Consider the following 22811-nt stretch of genomic DNA (forward strand, 5'->3'; position numbering starts at 1 on the left):
GTGTTACCAGGCATCAGGGCTGTGTAATTGTGTGACCGTGTTACCAGGCATCAGGGCTGTGACTTGTGTGACCGTGTTACAGACATGATGCTGATTGGAAAAGATTGAGCTGCTATCCAAGATCCTTCAGTTGTTAGCAGAGGAGTTTAAGAGACGCCTCCCTTACATATTTGTATGAACTTGTTATGTGAGGGTAGTAGGGAGAGGTGAGGGGAGGGTGGGCTACAGTGACTGGGAAGTGGGGAGGGGAGGCTGCAGTGACTGGGGAGTGGGGAGGGTGGGCTGCAGTGAGTGGGGAGGGTGGGCTGCAGTGACTGGGGAGTGGGGAAGGTAGGTTGCAGTGATTAAGGAGAGTGGGCTGCAGTGAGTGGGGTGAGTGGGCTGCAGTGAGTGGGGTGTGGGGAGTGTGGGCTGCAGTGACTGGGGAGTGGGGAGGGTGGGCTGCAGTGACTGGGGAGTGGGGTGGGTGGGCTGCAGTGACTGGGGAGTGGGGTGGGTGGGCTGAAGTGACTGGGGAGTGGGGAGGGTAGGCTCCAGTGACTGGGGAATGGGGAGGGTGGGCTGCAGTGACTGGGGACTGGGGAGGGTGGGTTGCAGTGATTTGGGAGAGTGGGCTGCAGTGAGTGGGGTGTGTATGATGCAGTGACTGGGGAGGGTGGGCTGCAGTGACTGGGGAGGGTGGGCTGCAGTGACTGGGGAGGGTGGGCTGCAGTGACTGGGGAGGGTGGGCTGCAGTGACTGGGGAGGGTGGGCTGCAGTGACTGTGGGCTGCAGTGACTGGGGAGGGTGGGCTGCAGTGACTGGGGAGGGTGGGCTGCAGTGACTGTGGGCTGCAGTGACTGGGGAGGATCCTTAGCAGATCCTCCTGACATCTATCTGTTACATGTAGATCTGATCTGATGTCAGAATCTCTTAAACTGAGGCTGATGTATTAGAAACTGTCTGCCTTAATAGCCGTGTGTATGATTTCAGTATTGGACCTATTTGATACAAATAAATGCACATGCAGAGCCTGTTATGTTTCATTTAGGTTTCATTTATGAGGAGAAAATTTTGACAAGTATTTTCTTTATATTAACCCTTTATTATCCTTGCTGATTTTTTTGTATGTTTTCACTAGATATAATCCATCTTTTGGCCCAACACAGAACTAAGATGCTTTTGAAAGTCAATAAATTATAAGTTTATCTTTCTTCTAAGAGAAAGCACAAGCCAAGACTCAGCAGGGTGCTTGAATACTGAGTTATAGTTATAGTTTGGGATTTTTATATGGTAGTATTTAATCATTCAGCCCCCAAGGGTTTTACAGCTCATCACAAAATCATTCCTTGCAACCCTCGTGCTGCTGAGAACGGCAGACAAACACCGTTTCATTTTCTCTTCTTTTTTGTCTCATACGGTAAAACTGGCTTCAGATTGAATAGTTAGTTATTTGTTTCAAAGCCTTCCCCATAAGATAAAGAGTAATATAACCTGACAGCCCTTTCCCTGCACACAACCTTTCATGTGTCAAGAAGATTTGGGTGGCACAGGCCAAGTTGTAAGTGATTGCTACATGATTGGCGGTTTAACCCCTTCTCTGCTGCCAATAACTGCAACACATTACAAGCGCTGCCAATAGAGCTGCTTCTTAGATCCAGATGAAAGCAACTGCTTCAAATAGTACTTTGATCCTAGTGCAGAAACATGAACTCGCTGAAGCTGCTCCTTAATCTCAGGCACTGTGACAAATCTGACTGCCAGGGAGACGGAATCTATCCACAACAATAAAAAATACTACAAGTATTAATACATATTAATTTATATGTAGTTCTGCCAGTGCTGGCACAATGACGCCCTATGTTAAAGAGCTTACAATCTAAACAGAGTTCCTGGTTGAAAAGTAGATAAAGTGACTTTCTCACACCAAGGTGGCACCAAGCCCTAAACCAGGGTCTCCCACGTCAGACGTCGGTGCCCCAACCGCAGTACTAACCTCACACTACCCTCTTTAGATTCTGCAAAATCCATTGGCAGAAACACTAGCCTAATTACTGTGTACGGTGTATAATGTGATCCAGCTGAAGAGAAATCCCAGCAACTCGAAATAGGAAGTCTAAAAATGTTCACGCATTTAGCGTCTCAGTCTCTCAGCTACATGAAAGTGTGTGTCTTGTACATGTAGCTCATCTGCTCAGTCTTTTTGTAGTTTGTTTCCACATTCCTGGCGGGGGCGCTGACTTTTCTGGCTAAGACTTCCCATCTAACTCATAATGTGTGTGTATGTGTGTGTGTATGTGTGTGTGTTTCATTAGATCCTTACATCAGAGGAAGATATATATATATATATATATATATATATATATATATATATATATATATATATATATATATATATATATATATATATATATATATATATATATATATATATACACACACACACAGTGGTTGACAAATCACCAAAAAATCTACTCGCCAGACAAAAAAATCTACTCGCCACCTAGTACCAAACGTGTGCTACTTGGGCCAATATTTACTCGCCCGGGGCGAGCAAATGTATAGGTTTGTCGAACACTGTATATATATATATATATATATATATATATATATATATATATATATATATATATACATACATACATACATACATACCATATTGGCCCAAATATAGTGCTATGTTTTTTTCCTAAAAATGTCCTTCCGAAAACTGTCCTCGCATTATATGCGCAGACTAACACCTTTTTATTTTTCATGTAGAACACCTACAATACTTTAGGGTCATATTATGTGCGAGGCCGCACTATATTCGGCCCAATACGGTATGTAGAACAACGTATGTAAGCAGCACCAGCACATAATGATTAAACCATTGTGTGTATGCGTGTTTCATTCGTTTCTAAGATCAGAGACTTGCACTGGGCTATATTCCATGTGCTGCATCCAACCAGAGACCAACACAGTCAGAAATGTGACTGCATATTACCCCCATCCTTGTTGGTTGAGGCAATCAAAGGGCTTTTGGTCACTCAGGATGGATGGAGAGGAGGCGAAGCTTTTTTTTTAATCAGACCATTGTTTCTGACCAAACCGTAGGATGGGAAATAGGACTAAGCAGTTCAAAGCGTTATCCTTCCTTGCTTGCAGTAGACGATATCTTCATCTCTCGTTCCACTAGCCCTGTGACAGAGAGACTCCAAATAATCCAGACAGTACTTGTAACGGAAACCTTCAGGGGGCTTTCTGCATGCAACTTCTAGAATCTAAGACCAATGATTTAAGATTTTGCCAACACATAGATACTGTACATGCACAAAAATATAAATGTATCTGGAAACAGTTATAACCGTTTCCTTTGCTTAATTCTGTAGAAGACAATGTAGGAAACAAGTCTTTTTAATGAACATTGTGTTGTTGGATTACATTGTACGTCCCAGCTTTCTGACATGACTGGAAGTGGGGAATGATAAGAAATACACAGGGACAGTGAGTGACTGGATTTCATTGGCAATAACCCTGTCCAAAAATCATCTATTTATTAATTGTTTTAACAAATGTTAATTATATTCCTTTATTTGCCCAGTTCACACACTTTTTTTTTACTTAGATTTTTATTGATTTTTACCATCATACAGTAACGTGTATACGTGTCTTCCACAGAGGTAACAGTGATAACTCATAGCACTTGCATTGAGCAAAGTACAATTCAAGAAACAAAAAGAAGGGGGGAGGGGACGGAAAATCTGTCTGTCCTTCTCTCAGTCCTTTCCTTGTTCCTAAATTGAATGATTTTCACATTCCGGGGCTCTGGTCTGATGCCTTTGCGTGGTCCATATTTCTGTTTCTCACCCTAAATCTTATTCTAAACCTCGTGTTTCACCTTTCTGTCCCCATTGAGTCAGCGGAGAACGTGCTTCTAATACTATCATAGCAAAATTGAAGTACCATTCACTCCTGGTATGTCCGTTTGTGCTAGCCACGTGATCCAGACTTTTAGAAATGTAGCGCCACTATCATGAACCAAACTCGTTCATTTTTCCATCTGGCACCCAACGAACCAAATCCTGTAGGTCACATACTTTATTGTAAAATTGTTGATTTTGGTAGTTATTTTGTAAACTTAGAATTGTTGTATTGCTGTTATATAAGTGAACATTGCTGTTAGTGCATCATTACTGCAGCGTTTCTTATAACTACTCTCAGCAACAGTAAAACATCATCATTTTATTGGTGGTTTAGTAGTTGCATAGTTACAAAGTAGATGAGGTTGAAAAAAAGACATCTCCGTAGAGTTCAATCTATAGTATGTATGTTACATTTACTGGACTAAGATAGCATCCTTTATTTATATTGATCCAGAGGAAGGCAAATAATAGCCAAGTGAAACTTTAGCCAATTTTGTCCGTAAAGGGGAAAGTACATTCTTTTCGAAGTAATGGTTATCGAATTTCTCCCTGGATCATGTTAAACTTATGTTGTATATCCTGGTATACCTTTAATTTCTTTAAAAAAAAAGAAAGTCTAACCTTTTCTTAAAGATATCTGTTGCATCTTCTATCACAGTCTCCATCAGTTGTAAATTGCACTTAAAGAAACTTTTTTTTTTTTTAATCTGACCAATTTTATGGGGTACAGAAATGGGATATTGATTAGGGACAACACTTGGGGAAACAGATGATGATGAAGGCAGAGGGACAGAGACAAGAGCAAGGGGGAAGGCAGAGGGGCGGAGACAAGAGCAAGGGGGAAGGCAGAGGGGCGGAGACAAGCTGGGGGGAAGGCAGAGGGGCGGAGACGAGCTGGGGGGAAGGCAGAGGGGGGGGAAGGCAGAGGGGGGGGGAAGGCAGAGGGGCGGAGACGAGCTGGGGGGAAGGCAGAGGGGCGGAGACGAGCTGGGGGGAAGGCAGAGGGGCGGAGACGAGCTGGGGGGAAGGCAGAGGGGCGGAGACGAGCTGGGGGGAAGGCAGAGGGGCGGAGACGAGCTGGGGGGAAGGCAGAGGGGGGGGAAGGCAGAGGGGGGGGAAGGCAGAGGGGGGGAAGGCAGAGGGGGGGGAAGGCAGAGGGGCAGAGACGAGCTGGGGGGGGGCTGAAACAGAGAGGAGGTGTAATTCCTGTTTGTATGCTGAATTTACTTTAAATTTACGGGAGAATTTACTATTTTAAAGTTGTTAATATAGTGTGTTTCATTTGACAGACACACACACACACACACACACACACACACACACACACATCCCCCCTCTCCCTGCATCAGAAGCTATCGGATTGGTTTATAGCCTGTCACATGGTGAGACCATTGCTGTAAAATTCAAATTCTACTGACTACAGAGATTTAGGTTGCTCAGTTGCTCCATCGCGCCTACTATTATTTATATTTATTATTAACATGTGTTACCAGGAAGTAATACAGTGAGAGTTACCTCTCGTTTTCACGTATGTCCTGGGCACAGTTAATATGACAAATAATACATGGTTACAAATACAGTTACATAATGAGCAGGGTATACATTATATACAAGACATTGCGTGCACAGTTACAGATAATATATATTATGAGCGTATGAAACAGTTACAGACCAGATTTAAATGTGAGACAGCCTTAGATTTGAAAGAACTTAAGCTGGTGGTGGATGTGAGAGTCTCTGGTAGATGGTTCCAGTTTTGGGGTGCACGGTAGGAGAAGGAGGAGCGGCCGGATACTTTGTTGAGCCTTGGGACCATGAACAGTCTCTTGGAGTCAGATCTCAGGTGATAAGTGCTGCATGTGGTAGGGGTGAGGAGCTTGTTCAGGTAGCTGGGTAGCTTGCCCATGAAGAATTTAAAGGCAAGACAGGAAAGGTGAACTTTGCGCCTAGACTCTAGTGATGACCAATCTAGTTCTTTGAGCATTTCGCAGTGATGTGTGTTGTAGTTGCATTGGAGAACAAAACGATAAATTGAATTGTAGAGGGTGTCAAGTTTATCAGCGCATGTTACAGATTCAATGCATTTGTTTTGACGCGACGTCACATCGCGGGCACTATAAGTGCGGCCTTAGACTACTGTCTACAAGTATACCTAAATCTATCTCCATCAAGGATTGACCTAATTTTGTCCCATTTAGTTTGTATGTAGCATTATTAGACTTGCATCCCAAATGCATAACCTTATATTTATTTGTATTAAACCCAATCTGCCATTTACCTGCCCACGTTTCCACTCTATTCAAGTTCTTCTGTAGAGAAATTACATCCAGCTCTAATAGTACAACCTCACATATTTTAGTGTTTTTAGTGAAGATGAAAAATTTGCTCTCAAATCAACCTCCAGGTTATTAATAAATAAGTTAAAACACAGTGGCCCCAGTACTGACCCAAAGGTACTCCACTTGCAACATTTTAAGATTGGGCTAAAAGTTGTATTTATAACAGCTCTCTGCTGTCTGTCCTTCAACTAGTTTTCAATTCCGGAGAAAATATTTTCATCCGGCAGAAGTTCCTTTATTTTGTACTCTAACCTATTGTGTAACACTGTATCAAATACCTTTCAAAATCGAAGTAGACAATTTACTGCATTGGCTTGGTCTAACTTCCTATTTACCTCAAATAAACTAACAAGGCTAGTTTGGCATGACATATTCATCATAAATTAATTCTGACTATTGCTAATAATTTTGTTATCCCAAAGGCTCTTAACATTATCCCTTAATAAATCTTGAAGTAGGTTCTCCACTATTGATGTCAGGCTTGCAGATCTGTAATTCCCTGGTTGTGACGAGCCACTTTTTTATATATAGGCACCACATCTGCTTTACGCCAATCTTGTGTTACTGAGCCTGTGGAAATGGAACCCTTGAATATTAATATAACGGTCTGGCTATTATAGAACGTAACTCCTTGAGAACCCTTGGGTATATGCCATCAAGGCCAGGTGCTTTATTTACTGTCATTTTATCAAGCCACATTTGCCCTTTTTCCTATGTTAACTAAATATTAGTAAATGTTGGTGTTGTTGCTTCCTCTTGTTTAAATAGTTTTGTCTCCCCAATCTCATATTGAAAGGGTCTTACATTATCTTTTCTAATGTTTTTATTATTAATGTACCTGAAAACTTTAGGGTTCATTTTACTTTCCATTGCAATCTTTTTTCCATTTTCAATTTTTGCGAATATGATGGCCCATTTGCAAGTTTTTTTACGTTCCTTATCATTCTGATACGCCTCTGTCCTTTCTGACCTCAGCAACCTAAATTCCTTCTTTTCTATGTCTTCATCTGCTAGTTTATTTAGCTACATTTGGCACTTCGCTTTTTCGGCGATCCGCCGATACGGCGGCACCGGGAAGGGGGCCGCCATCTTTGATTTCCAGTCGTGCATGCGCCGACCGGTGTCTGCGCACACATGCCGTAGTTTGCGCACGCAGACCATAGGCTGCGCATGCGCAGAACGACGAAAACGCCATTCTGTGCATGCAAAATCACTGAAAATTGCCGGATCTGCTTTCCGGCGATTTTCACTATACGGCGGGCCCCTGGAACGGAACCCGCCGTATACCCGGGGCCCTGCTGTACAATGATAAATGTTCTCATGTTACAACGTTTTAGAGTGTCTATCTACCGTGTGTATTTGTTTCCTGCAAGAACTTTATCCCGATTTATTTACATTATTCCTTAGTTGACTAAAACGTGCGTATCTAAATTTGAATTCTTTGTTTATCTTATATAACAATTTTTGATAACTTATTTCAAATGAGACCATGTTATGATCACTGTTTCCTAAAATTTCCATCACTTGAGGCCCCTGTCCTAGTTGGTTCACTTCATGTTCATTTCGTTTTAGATTTTAGTCTGACGGCTTTGCTAGTTATTAGACCTGACAAAGGGTGAGTTGTTCCCCCGAAACTATGTGGCTACATATGTTTTTGCATGGATGATTAAATAAAAGTGTGGTCCATCACCACTAACGTGGTGAAGCTGCTGCGAGCAGCCGTCTTTGCTAGTTTAGACCTTCTTGAAATCAGCCACAAAGCACTACTGTTTTGTTAATATTCTCATACCTCACCTAGGGTCACTGGAAGGTGTTCTGACAAAAGGATACTTGAGTTTTCATGTATTTGAGTTTTCAAGGATGCCTATGGGGCATCATTTCCATATCTGGAGTCCTGGATGGGACTCAAACACCTTTATCATCTATAATCTATTAAACTGCCTGGGATCCAGACTTGGAATGTCCCTTAATGTGTAGGCCATACACCCTCACTGAGTCTGGGAAACGGATTGGGAACACTCCTTAGCTTCTACCTCCTGTGCATCCTGTTATTTTTCGCTGAATTCAAATTAGCATAGTTCACTCCCCGTGTTAAGGGGTGATCCACAAAGATTTGATAATGGGTATTAAAGTTCGATCAGCGTTCACATTGATACGGTATTGGAGCTACAGGAATACCCCCCCCCCCCTCCTTTCCTGTAGGGGAAGATTCAGTAACTTCTGGTATGAGTTAACATAGTGTGACCCTGCGTTAACTGCCATGTATGCCAATGGGCGTACATGCCCATCTCCCTCCCCCCCATCTCCCCATCCTCCCCACCCATCTCCCCAGCCTCCCCCCTATCTCCCCATCCTCCCTCCCATCTCCCCAGACTCCCCCCTATCTCCCCATCCTCCCTCCCACTTCCTCCCGCCCATCTCCCCAGCCTCCCACTCCCTCCTGCCCATCTCCCCAGCCTCCCGCTCATCTCCCCATCCTCCCCCCCCCCCCGCCAATCTCCCCATCCTCCCACGCCCTTGTTGGCAGCTCTGACAGAAAGACTAGGTATATTGGGCTATACAGCCATAAAACTATAATGAATAAGCCACTCTAGTGATGAACTGAAATTGGGCTCATTATGATATCATCAAAAAACCCTGTCCCCAGATTGAAGTTAAAGTACTACTGAAACTATTGATTCTTTGTTACAATGCTTGAAGTATTACTGTATAGCTCGAAACCACTTTGTTGTGACAATCGCCTCTAGTGAATTACTGTATAATGCATTGCAAATATCTCTGACAAATCTAGCCACGTTCCTCCCTCCACACTGAGTGATAGGAGAAATATCCGTATTGCCATTCATAAATGAGAATCGTAATTGGGCATCAAAATGTTACACTTGGTGCATGTATTTATCTGTGAGAATAACAAGAAAAAACACAAAAGCGCACCAAGATGAGAGATATATATTGTATTAGCAACAAATAATAAAATTAGTAACTTACATATAAAATTTCTTTAATAATCCCCGATTCTGGTGTCTATCACAGGAGTAGGGCATCACATAGGAAGTATGAAGGGTAATCTCAGTTCTGAGAGATCAGACCCGCGCGCTGGGGCTGTCTCTGTTCACTCTCCTGTCCTCCACGTGTGGTAGCGTGGTGCAGAGTGTAGCACACATGTGCAGGAACAGGGGCCTTCAATAGGTGTCCTTAGGATGCCTGTCCGTTTTTGATAGCATAGAAACGATCGGAAATAAGCAGGAATGGTACACTTGAGTGTGTACTGGTGGTGGGTAGTAAAACCGCCAGCCACAACAGTCGCGACGCGTTTCGTTTAACAAAGTAAACTTCTTCAGGCGATGTTCCTGCTTATTTCCGATCGTTTCTATGCTATCAAAAACGGACAGGCATCCTAAGGACACCTATTGAAGGCCCCGGTTCCTGCACATGTGTGCTACACTCTGCACCACGCTACCACACGTGGAGGACAGGAGAGTGAACAGAGACAGCCCCAGCGCGCGGGTCTGATCTCTCAGAACTGAGATTACCCTTCATACTTCCTATGTGATGCCCTACTCCTGTGATAGACACCAGAATCGGGGATTATTAAAGAAATTTTATATGTAAGTTACTAATTTTATTATTTGTTGCTAATACAATATCTATCTCTCATCTTAGTGCGCATTTGTGTTTTTTCTTGTTTTGCTGATATTGGTATCACCATCGGGGTTCCGGTGGAGACCACATTTGGAGGTGGGGGAGACACCTCATAAACACAGAAGCAGCAAAAGAACTGAGAGGGACCAACACTCCAAGTTTAAAGAGCCAGAGCGCGGACTGAACTTTTCATTATCTGTGAGAATAGTAAGCAATACATTGTTAGCTACTGTTACTAAATGTGTTTCAGTATTCCTTTGGGAAGAAAGAACATGAGGAATAATGAACACTTACCTCGCATAACCTTAACCTCCCGCAGCAGAACCCACTCAAATACAAAGCGTCTAAGACAATGAACAAGTGGAGGCCCCATCATAGATATATCAATATATCAACATATATCAATTACAATGTATTTATTTATAGCTTATTTTACTTTAGTCCAATTTTCAAATTTAAATGTACCATCTATTGTATTTATAACTCAACTCTACTTTGCCAAAGCAAAATCTAAATATCTATCTAACACTGACATCTATAATATATTTTGTCATTTGTCTGAGTACTTCACACATGCACATTTTGAGAGCTAATGCTGTATAGTATTAAAGCTGCCGTTCAAGTAATATCCTACATGTGTGTTTTAATTTTTATTTTTTAAATCAGTTCTGTACTATGAGAAAATATATTTAAAACATTTTTTTAAAAGAAATATTTAATGTATTCTAATGTAACAAGCATTTTTGTTTCTATAGCAACCATTTGCAAAGTCACATCCCCTTCCTCTTCTGAGACAGGCTCTGGCACACCCCTTTTGCCCTCGCACCAATTGTATCTAGTGCCTGCCTGGTCACATGATCTTTCCCACAGAACTTTGCATCATTGGGTCTTCTTCTGCTGCATTAACAGAGATTAAGGCCTGTAATATAGAGCGCGCTGTTGCGCTACCGTGTGCGCACGGCCGGGAGCGGTGGCGCAGCAGACCAGAGAAAGTACAAGAGAATTGTATTTTTGCGCTGTCGCCGCGCCACGTGACGCTATGAACCAATCACAGTGCGGCCTAGCGCTGTGACATAGCCACGCCCCTTAGCCACGTGCATCACTGCTTACCCTCTACAAATGAAACACCCGTGCCACGTGCACACGCTCTAGCGCACACTATATTACAAGCCTTAGGCCTGGGACCCGGTGCGCCCGGCGGCGCGGGCGGCTGCACGGGCTTTCCCCACCAGCAGGGGAATCCTCCCGAGCCGGTCCCGGTCCCCCCTGGCTGCACAGCTCACTACACGCTGTGACGCGTCAGCCGCTACGGGATACAAGAGAATTGTGATCCCTAGCGTTGACGCGTCACGTGGTGTGGCTGTGAGCCAATGGGGAGGGGAGGCTTCGGGAGGAGGAGAGGCTTCGGGGAGCGGGGAGGAGTGTGGAGGGAAAGCAGCGTGAGTGTCTGTGTGTGTGTGTGTGTGTGTGTGTGTGTGTGTGTGTGTGTGTGTGTGTGTGTGTGTGTGTGTATGTATGTGTGTGCCTGAGTGCGTGAGTGCATGTATGTGTGTGAATGAGTGCGTGCGTGAGTGCCTGCCTCTGTGTGTGTGTGTGTGTGTGTATGTATGAGTGCGTGTGTGTGTGTATGTATGTATGTGTGTGCCTAAGTGCGTGAGTGCCTGCCTCTGTGTGTGTGTGTGTGTGTGTGTGTGTGTGTGTGTGTGTGTGTGTGTGTGTGTGAGAGTGCCTGCGTGTGTGTATGAGTGCCAGCCCGAGTCGAGGGAGGGAGGGGGGGGGGGAGAGTAGCGGGTCCCTCCGATCAAGCCACGCCCCCCTCCCGCTCAAGCCTCCCATTCCGGCTCCCGCTCCCTACAGACCGCATATCGCGGTCTGTGTATGTCAGCGCCCCGCCTGTCTGCAGTGCGGGAGCGCTGACGGAGGGAGCGGGGCCTTAGCCTAAGTGAACCGATCGATCAGCAATTTAGCTAATCACTTGTCAGTGTGCAGATTGAATTGATGCACATATTGAATGGGAAGAAGAAATAAAGCGACAGCTTGGACTGCAGCTTTAAGACTCCGGGAGATCAGGCCGGAGGAGCAGACAGCTGTGCTAGAACAGGCTCTTGTAAAATATAACTGAAGAAATAAACAGTGGGAAAACAGACAGCACATGCTCATAATGCTCATATGCAATAGAGCTAAGTCTTTATTAACTGGCATTACAAGGGGGTAGAAGGAGCAGCTCAATGAGGAAAGACACTGACTGATAACAATGACAGTGCGAATTCCAGGTGTTGGTTCCTTGTGACCTTGGGCAACTCACCTTATCTCCCTGTGCCTCAGGTGCCAAAAACATAGATTGTGAGCTCATCTGGGCTTGGACTACGTCTGTAACATTACTGTGTACTGCATGCCACACCCTGTACTGTAATTGTGCTGAAGCACCTCTAGTCCCATCTGGGAGAATAGCATTATATGAAATAAAGTTATTATTAAGAGTCTTGGGTGCAAGATTCAATGCTTTACTGTCGTTTTGTTCAAGTGGACAGAGTTCTTTTTATTGGAATAAAATTGTATTATTATTGATCTTGTGATCTTTTTGCACCAAGACAAGCTGAAGGAAAACTTTAATAAACACTCTTGATTGTGCATAGATTTTGTTTGCCACTACAAACATATGAAAGGTGTGTGCTTACCACTTCCAGCGTTACTGGATTGTTACTTCCTATAGGACAACGACATAAAGGGCAATATGTTGCTACTTAACCTTGGAATTTAAAATATTGCATAAATCATAATCCCATTCATTTTAAAAGTAACAGATGTTGTTGTTTTGTTTTTTTAATCTATAAAAAAAACACCTGTTTCCCCAGCTGCGTGTGAATTGCAATCATTCTTTTTACTGCAGTTCATAAAAAGTTGTTGTAGCATTTAACCAAAGCTGTTTTCTTTCTTTTTCTATATATATATATATATATATATATATATATATATATATATATATATATATATATATATATATATATATATATATATATATATATATATATATATATCCACGTTCCTTAAACAAATTGCTTATTAAAGCAAAATCTCCCATACTTGTAATATTTTGTAACCCGGGGTGATTCCCTAAAAAAAAGTTGCTGAAATCTTGTAAACGGAGACTAATTTATTTATAAGTAATTCACTTCCCTGAATATCTCACACTATTTATGTTCTCACTTTGCCCTACATACTTCATTGAAAAATAAGCATTTATTTTAATACCATCTCTACATATCAATTGTTTGCATATTAATATGTTTCGTATATACCCCTTCCAATACGCAACTACCAAAGTAGATTTAAATGTGGGAGTAGCGAAAGGAATAATATAAAAATTATTACATAATTACAGTTGACAAGGCACACAGGGTGGTAGTTTGAATTAATTCATAATCTGGTGTATACAGGCAGTCCTCGGTTATCCGACACAATGCGTTACTCAAAATGGCGTTGGATAGCGAAACATTGTAAAGCGAAACGCGTTTTCCCATAGGAAAATGCTAAAATACTCAAAATATTTTACGCAGACAATAAGATATGCAGCACACACATAAATTATATAGTGCATATATTGTATTATATATATATATATATATATATATATATATATATATATATATATATATATATATAATATAAAAATATAATATATTATATAGTATAATATATATTAAATACACATAAATAACTTTGCAAAGCGTCGTAAGAGCGTTGGATAAGCCGTTTTGGTGTTGTAAAAATGAACATAGGAATGCATTGCATAGCGTTGGATAAGCCATTCGTTGTAAAACGAGGACTGCCTGTACTATTCCCATGGTGTAAAACGAGGACTGCCTGTATATATAATCACACACACACACCACTGAAATAGTTGGAGCGGCATTGGTCCACTGAACTGATGTCCTGCTTCCACTTGGCTAAGTTACATTTACAAACTGTAGGAATCTTCTATTTAGTTGTTGGGAATGGTTTGGGTGCACACACCTTACCTCCGGCGTGAGTCTAGCACCAGTGACGATGTCTCCATTGGTACTACCTGCCCAGTAACTGCTGAAAGTAACCAATCAGGAGATACTGCTGTCTGGAGCAAATTGTATAATGTCAGCATGAATTGTTTTTATGCACTTTAATGCTCTTCAACACATCTTTCTCTATCTCATCTGAGCAAATGGTTTGCATCAACCGGGGCCTGAAAAATAAATACAAACAGCACCAGCTCAAGAACCCGCGGTAATCCTCCTTCTTCCATACATGTTACAAGCCAGTTGTTAATACTTTAGAGAGTTGGGAAAGAAGAGCACAGGAATGCTGAGCATGTGCAGTAAGACTAACTAAGGGGTCTGTGGCACATTGCACTGACACAATCAGTTCTCTCTCTCCAAATAGTGAGACTGAAAACCAATGTGTGGGAAAGTGAAGTAATACGCTTACAGAGATGTGACTTTCTGGTGTTTCGCGCAGCTCGAATGTTGATGATACTGTTACTATATAATGGTCATTTCGCTTCTACATATATGGTCATACCCAGAAGTGCCCCTCTAGTAAGATTACATTCTATATCTATTTCTAAGTAGCAATATGTACAACTTTACTACTGGCGGCTCAGCTTTTGGATTTAAAGCCACACCCCCCCAGTCAATGTCACGTGTTTTATGCTTGTTGTTACTTTCGTCTTTGCTCCATTCCTACAGTACCTCAGAGTTTTAAGGGGTTGGGTCATCATGTCAGGGCACATGGAAGCGACGTACCTATCCGCGTTCTTATTTTAAGATGTACATTTTTAAAATGTAGCAAAAACAGAACAAACTACAGTACTTAAAATATTAGTGCAGTGGCCGTAGTCATCTATAATAATAACAGCATGTTCTTGTATAGCGCCGCTAGTTTTTTTATGTAGCACGTTACAGAGACATTTTGCAGACAGTTTGTGGTGCCTGAGGCACAGGGAGATAATGTGACTTCCCCAAGGTCACAAGGAGCTGACACCAGGAATTGAACCAGGTTCCCCTGCTCCAAACACAGTGCCAGTCAGCGTCTTTACTCACTGAGCCACTCCCTCTCCCAGGTTCCCCTGCTCCAAACACAGTGCCAGTCAGCGTCTTTACTCGCTGAGCCGCTCCTTCTCTGTTATGCTCTTATCTCTTATGCTTTATTATAGTATGGTGTGTTCTTTGCTGTAAATGTTTTGTTGGAGAGAGAAACAACTTCTGATTAATCTCTTTTTCTGTTTTAGGATAAAACTCCTTTTTTTCGTTGCAATATGCGCAGCTGTTGGTGGTGCAGAGACACAGGAACAAGGTGAGCACATAGCATCCATTTGCCAGTGTATACAAACATTTTTATTCAAGCTCAGCCTGTACTCTGCTGAAGCACTTTGTCATGTGTGGCAGAGCAATGCTTTCCAGACCTTCTGTCACACAAGGGGTTAAACGCACAAAATAACAAATGGGATTTGAATAATTAATCCGTTTTATTGCATCGATTTATTCTTTTATATACCGTGATTTCAGCAAAATGTCAGATTCCTACCATAAGGGATAGAGACAAAATGACCTTTTAAATATTACTGACATCTTTCCCTTGTGACATTTCTCACATTTCTGGTCGGTACCCTTGTGAGTGATGTTTTGTGCGGCAAAAAGGGCTTGATTGTAGCTTTCTCGCCAGTGGGTGTTACTGGGGGTGGGAAATGACACCATCTTCACACTTTGCTTTACAATGTAATTAGGGTATTACTGAACCCATGGTTTTCCTATGCTGGAAGGAGAAAACAAAACAGCAGGCTTCCGTCAGTTATTATTATTCCTGGCGTTTCCTCGCTCACTTGAAAAGTGGAAAATCCTCGATATTCAACTCAGATTTTACAGAGACAGCAAATGCAGAGTATCGCTGAGATCCCACACATGTGTTCCGGTCTGTCATCCGCCATTTATTAGTTCACTAGAGATTTCAAGATTCTAAGGCCACAAATGGAGTCTGCTTCAGCATATTGTGTGTAGAGCAGTAGTTTTCAAACTGTTTTTGTTAAGGAACACATGAATTATATTGTGAAATCCCAGGGAACCCCAACCCCCTGTCCGTCCCTCTTACATTCAGGGCTGCTGGCATGGGGGCCCCAGCAGCTTGGGGGGGGGCCTGTCCGGCCAGCACTGGAAACTGCCGGGCTTCTGGTTGCCGCCACCGGCTCTCGGCCCTCCCTAGCTGCTGTCTCCCCTTCCCATGCCGGGCCTCTCTCTCTCTGGTATTTGTGGGAGGGGGGATAGTAATTGTATCTGGGGGAGAGGTAGTGGTGTTTGTATCTGGGGGGAGGAGGCGTTTGTATCTGGGGGTTTAGTGGTGTTTGTATCTGGGGGGAGGAGGTGTTTGTATTTGGGGGGTAATTTTATATTGGGAGGGGTTTTTGTATGTATATTGGGGTGGGGTGTGTGAGGGGAAATTGTATGGGTATTGGGGGAAATTGTGTGTTTGTGGCCAGCGGAGGAGGGGGATTGAGTAAGAGGGGGTAATTGACTGATAGTGGGGGGGAGAGAGGAGAGAGGGGGTGTGAGGGAGGGAGTGGGAGACGAAGGGGGGAGAGAAATACAGGTGTGAAAGGGGAGGGGGGGCAAAGCTCTAGTGCTGGGTCTCAGGAAATCTGTCAGCGGCCCTACTTACACTCCCGTCTGTCCCTCTCACACTCCCCCCTCTCTTACCCTCATACACCTCCCTCTCTTCTTCCCCTCTTAAACTCCCCTTCTGTCATCTTACACCCTCTGTCTCTTCACCTCTTATGCTCCTGCCCTCTCTTCACCTCTCACGCCCCCCTCTCTTCCCGTTTTACGCTCCCCCTCTCTTCCGTTCTTACGCTCTCCCTCTCTTCCGTTCTTACGCTCCCCCCTCTTCTGTTCTTACGCTCTCCCTCTCTTCTGTTCTTACGCTCTCCCTCTCTTCCGTTCTTACGCTCCCCCTCTCTTCCGTTCTTACGCTCCCCCTCTCTTCCGTTCTTACGCTCCCCCTCCCGTTCTTACGCTCTCCCTCTCTTCCGTTCTTACGCTCCCCCCTCTTCCCCTCTTACACTCCCCCTCTCTTCTCTCTACCCCTCCCTTCTCTCTCTCTCTCCTCTCCTACACTCCCTCCCCCCTCTCGCTCTTCCCCTACTACACTCCTCTCTCTCTTCCCCCCCCCACACACACGTCTACTCCCGTGCTGTGCTGCTCCGGTCCGCAGCCCAGTTCGGGTGTGTTGGACTATGCTTCCAGCACCGACAGGGTGAGGGAGTGATTGAAGTGAACGCTGGGGGACACGGCCACCCCACTGCTCGCTAGCCGGGGAGCTGCCGCTGGAGAGATGCCTAACCGCAGTCCTTGATCTCCTCCACCCCTCCCTCCCCGTGTTGGGCGCCGAACCCCGGTTGAAAATCACTGGTGTAGAGAAATATTCAGTTCTACATTGTAGGTCTCAGATGATGTGGGTTATTCAAACTTTCTAGAGGTAGATACACTGTATCTGTCATATGTTATGGCACCTTGATTTATTTATTATTTTATTTATAAAAATGTTTTACCAGGAAGTAATACAGTGAGAGTTACCTCTCGTTTTCACGCATGTCCTGGGCATAGTTAATATGACAAATAATACATGGTTACAAATAGAGTTACATAAATGAACAGGGTATACATTATATACAAGACATTGCATGCACAGTTAGGGATAATATATATTATAAGCGTATGTAGCAGTTACAGACCAGATTAAAATGTGAGACCGCCTTAGTTTTGAATGAACTTAGACTGGTGGTAGCAGTGAGAGTCTCCGGTAGATTGTTCCAGTTTTGGGGTGCACGGTAAGAGAAGGAGGAGCGGACGGATACTTTGCTGAACCTTGGGACCACGAACAGTCTTTTGGAGTCAGGTCTCAGATGATAAGTGCTGCATGTGGTAGGGGTGAGGAGCTTGTTCAGATAGGCGGGTAGCTTGCCCACAAAGTATTTGAAGGCAAGACAGGAAAGGTGAACGTTGCGCCTAGACTGAAGTGATGACCAATCTAGTTCTTTGAGTATTTCTCAGTGATGTGTGTCACAGTTACATTGGATGACAAAGCGGCATATTGAGTTGTAGAGGGTATCAAGTTTGTAAGGTGAGTTTGGGGTGCCGTGCCATATACTATGTCCCCATAGTCTATAATTGGCATTGGCATCTGCTGTGCGATACACTTTCTGACCAGCAGACTTAGGGAGGGTTTGTTCCTGTAAAGTACCCCTAGTTTGGCATAGGTTTTGGATGTCAGGGTATCAATTTGCAACTCAAATGTTAAATGGGAGTCAAACCATATGCCCAAGTATTTAAAACTAGTAACAGGAGCTAGGATTGCACTCCTGAATCAAATGTGTTGCTTTTGATGGGAAAAGTTTGTCATTAAAACTTTCCCATATAGTAGCCTTACTTTTATATAAATCAACTGTTCTAAGGCACAGATCCACAAAAGAGTGCTAAGCCCATATGAATGGGAGTAAAAGTGGGATAAACCTTTGTGAATCTAGCCGGGCATGCTTTTGGTATGTATGTATGTATGTATGTATGTGTGTACACACACACTGCGAGGCCAGATCATTGAAATTCAAGCTGGTTTTACAACTTTTACTTGAAATGTCATAATGTAAACATTAATATCATTAGATATGTAAACTTTGAACGTGAACAACTGTTGAACATTTATGTTAATACAATGTAAGTGAAATAGTAGTACTGTACTTAGTGTAATTCCAAATACAGAGCAGTCCCATTGGAATGTAATGAAACAGTGCTGGTAAGTAGTAGCCACATGTCAGCTGTGATAGCCACTGGCTATATCAGGGTTACAAATGCAATCCATGAGACCAACTCACATTCTCTTTCACATCTAGGCCACATTTTTGGCAATATCTCTGAGGATCGGAACTAATAGGTCACCCAATCTTTTATTTCATTAGCTAGCAGTTGGTTTATTCTTGTTAAAAAAAAAAAAATTAAATTAAAGTTTATATTTTAAGAATTAAAGCAAATAAACAATATCTTCATTTGAGCATTCATATTACTAGAATAATATAAACATTTTCTATTCATGTTAAACTGTAAAACTTATTGTCTTGTCAATGGAACTCTATATACTGGAACAATTTAACAGGCCCCTTATTTTGTTTAAAGGACCATATAGCAAAGGCAGATTGCCAATGAGCAGACATGGGGGCACGAACAGAAAAGTTTGCGCACCCCTACGCTAGTGAATTTAAAGGAAGAAAAGTAAAAATAACGTTATGTCTCAAGCCATCCAATTTTTAAGGAGTGAATGTCTTCCATACACAAACTTTTGAACTTTCGACAGGCCAAAGTTAAGGGATTTTTCAAAGGATTTTGTAAGTCCTCTGTTGATTTCACAAGGTAGGAACATATTTCATTAATCAAGTCAGCTGACCTTTGTATACTGTTTGTGTCTGCAGGGCCGCCAACAGGGCGGGACAGCTGGGAATGTTGTCCCGGGACAGCGGTCAGCGGCCCTGTGTCTGCATTCCATGTAATCTTAGTGATTACAGTATTATACTCTTCCAGGGATATTCAATAAAGCAGCAGCCCCCCCCAGGGTGGGAACAAGGACGACCCTGGAGCTTCGCCACATTATTTTCAGCTCCGGGGATCCCCAGGTCCTGAGATATTTAAAGGTTTTATTTCCTGGTTTCACGCTGGGTTTTAAATGTCCCTCCATCAGAAAGACGGTGTAACTTCCTATTAGCTCGCGTGATATGGGACATTGAAAATGTCATTTTGGTTCTCTGGGAAACCTGGAACTGGGGGAGGGGGGTCCCTAGAACTGGGAATAGCACACATCAGTGCCAGGAGCCCCCCCATCGTCTGTAGCTGAAGGGGCTGTTTTACACTGAAATTGTACCAATCGGGTCACTATCGCACAGAAACTCAATGGGCGTTTCCATGCGTTAGTGCCCCGATTTGGCATTATCTTTGTCTAATGAATAATCCCCATTGTTTTAAACCCTTTGTCTGTTTTGAGTCAAATTCTACTTTAATGCTCTGCCTTAATTATTTGCTACCTATTTATGATATCATGACACAAACGTGATAACAGAAAAAACAATAACTAATGTTTCACTTTTGCTTTGTATTTTCCGCAGGCGTCGACGTTCTTCAGCAGTTAGGCCTCGGAGGGAAAGCGTCGGCTCATTCCCCAACCTTAACTCCAGCGGTCCCTGTGCCTCGGGGTGTGCGCCTGACACAATCCGGCGTTGCTTTGTCACGGGATGCACACATTGAATATTCAATAGAAAACAGTGTCCTCTCACGTTTGGGACGCTCATTTACATTATTGATCAGCCTCCGCTCAGACAGAGTAAATAACGCGTTCCTTTTCAGTATTAGACATAAAAGTAGGCTTCATTTCGGTGTGCAGTTACTCCCACGGAAGGTGGTGGTGTACACAGGAGGGAAGCAGTCTGTATTCTTTGATTACAGTGTACAGGATGGACAGTGGCACAACTTCGCAATTGATATTGGAGACAAAACGGTTTCCTTGTTTGCGGAGTGTGGGAAGAAGCACTTCAGCAAAGAGGCTGTTTTTGAAGTACAGACGTTTCCCTCTGGTGGATTGCTTACCTTAGGAAGGATGAACCTTCATTCAGTTCACTTTGAAGGGGTGATATGTCAACTGGAGATAATTCCCTCTGCCCAAGCCTCTGCAAACTATTGTAAATATGTGAAGAAACAATGTCGCCATGCTGACACATACCGATCTCCACCAACAACTCCTGGACCAGACTCCGCTTTCCTCAATCGTCAAACCAATCAGCAGTCTAAGCAAGAAGCGCAGTCAGAACATGGAACAGATGCAATGAAAGAATCAAGCCTGGTAAAAAATGTAACCTCATTGGATCTTGTCTCCCAAAATGTGCTCCTTCCGGGAAATGTGACTTCCGTTCCGGGTGAAACCGCATTGCAGCAGAACGCTGATCAGGTCAGTGAGAATAATGGCACACACAAAAACAGCACGAGAAAGGACGTAAGATCCGAGCAAAACCCTGCGGACAATATCACAGAAAGGACAGGAGAGGAGGGGAGTGATTCATCCCTGTCAGATACAATACACCAAGTAATGTTACCCAACAAAACGAACCCAATATGGAACAACAAAAACAAGGAAATTACACCTCAGCAGTCAGAGCGACTTGTGGAAATGCAGCAAATCTTTAACAGGACCCTGTATAGGACTACCGGGGGTAACTCCTTCCCCTACAAACACCAGCCATTGGAAGAAGGGGGTTTATATGAAGATGATCACTATAATACTGAAAACAGCTATGAAATTGACATGGAGAATTACGATTATGACTATGAGGAGCTTAACGCGTTATTTGAAATGGACCATTTAGGAGGAGACAAAGGGGACAGTGGACCTCCAGTAAGTTGACTGTTTTAATATACTCGCATAATACAAATATAGCAGACCGTTTTGGAATGAATTCTGCACATTTTGCCAAAGATGTGAATAAGCTTAACAAATGTATGATTACACTGAAGCATGTTTTCTCAGAATGTCGTTTTGGCACAATATTGTATGCTATTTATATTGGCTCTGTGTAAAGATAGTGAATTTTTGGGAAAAAGCTATAGAAATCAGATGTCTCATTTTCATGGAAACCCAGGTTCTATAACTACAGTAAGACATCGATCATTCTAAATTCATAGGGATATGACCCTGCAGATATACCTGCTATAGTAGGATTTTAATGCTGGGGATAATTTGAAGTTGGGGTACAGTACCAGCTCAACAGTTCTCAAAAGCAGTGGTAACTAAATCATACATTTACTATTTACTTCAAATGTTTCAATGTGAGTATTATTACTGGGAGACAAAACACGAACTTGAATTACAGGCTAAAGCTGTTAAATCCCAGGCATTATTGAAATCCCTGCTCTCTGATTAGTTAAAATTCTGGGCATTATGTAAAAAGTAATGGCTCAGAATTTTTGGCACCCTGCCAAGTTTTTCAGCCAATCAGCTTTCAGTTCTCATTCACAAAGAGAGAGATCAGCTCTCAAACAGGGGAGGTGATTGGACAGCAGGCCCCCACCCTGCAGCCAGTCACTGACTCCTCCCCCTCCCTGCCTGCATCTAGGCAGTGACTCCTCCCCCCTCCCTGCCTGCAGCCAGGCACAGACTCCTCCCCCTCCCTGCCTGCAGCCAGTCACTGACTCCTCCCCCTCCCTGCCTGCAGCCAGGCACTGACTCCTCCCCCTCCCTGCCTGCAGCCAGGCACTGACTCCTCCCCCTCCCTGCCTGCAGCCAGGCACTGACTCCTCCCCCCTCCCTGCCTGCAGCCAGGCACTGACTCCTCCCCCTCCCTGCCGGCAGCCAGGCACTGACTCCTCCCCCTCCCTGCCGGCAGCCAGACACTGACTCCTCCCCCTCCCTGTCTGCATCCAGGCAGTGACTCCTCCCCCCTCCCTGCCTGCAGCCAGACACTGACTCCTCCCCCTCCCTGCCTGCAGCCAGGCAGTGACTCCTCCCCCTCCCTGTCTGCATCCAGGCAGTGACTCCTCCCCCCTCCCTGCCTGCAGCCAGGCACTGACTCCTCCCCCTCCCTGCCTGCAGCCAGGCACTGACTCCTCCCCCCTCCCTGCCTGCAGCCAGGTACTGACTCCTCCCCCTCCCTGCCTGCAGCCAGGCACTGACTCCTCCCCCTCCCTGCCTGCAGCCAGGCACTGACTCCTCCCCCTCCCTGCCTGCAGCCAGGCACTGACTCCTCCCCCTCCCTGCCTGCAGCCAGGCACTGACTCCTCCCCCTCCCTGCCTGCAGCCAGGCACTGACTCCTCCCCCTCCCTGCCTGCAGCCAGGCACTGACTCCTCCCCCTCCCTGCCTGCAGAGAGCTCCGCACAGGAGAGTGAGGGGAA

General features: G+C 44.0%; 1 protein-coding gene across 1 annotated transcript in view; it reads left to right on the plus strand.

Annotated features, from left to right (window-relative positions):
* LOC142504031 (uncharacterized) overlaps nucleotides 1-22811 on the plus strand; it is a 211279-nt gene that overhangs the window by 44001 nt on the left and 144467 nt on the right. Inside the window, exons 7-8 of the mRNA XM_075617140.1 lie at nucleotides 15129-15193; nucleotides 20037-21316. Coding sequence (XP_075473255.1) covers nucleotides 15129-15193; nucleotides 20037-21316 — 1345 coding nt within the window. The remainder of the gene's footprint in view (nucleotides 1-15128; nucleotides 15194-20036; nucleotides 21317-22811) is intronic.

The sequence above is a fragment of the Ascaphus truei genome, chromosome 10 (assembly GCF_040206685.1).
Source record: "Ascaphus truei isolate aAscTru1 chromosome 10, aAscTru1.hap1, whole genome shotgun sequence".
Taxonomy (NCBI): domain Eukaryota; kingdom Metazoa; phylum Chordata; class Amphibia; order Anura; family Ascaphidae; genus Ascaphus; species Ascaphus truei.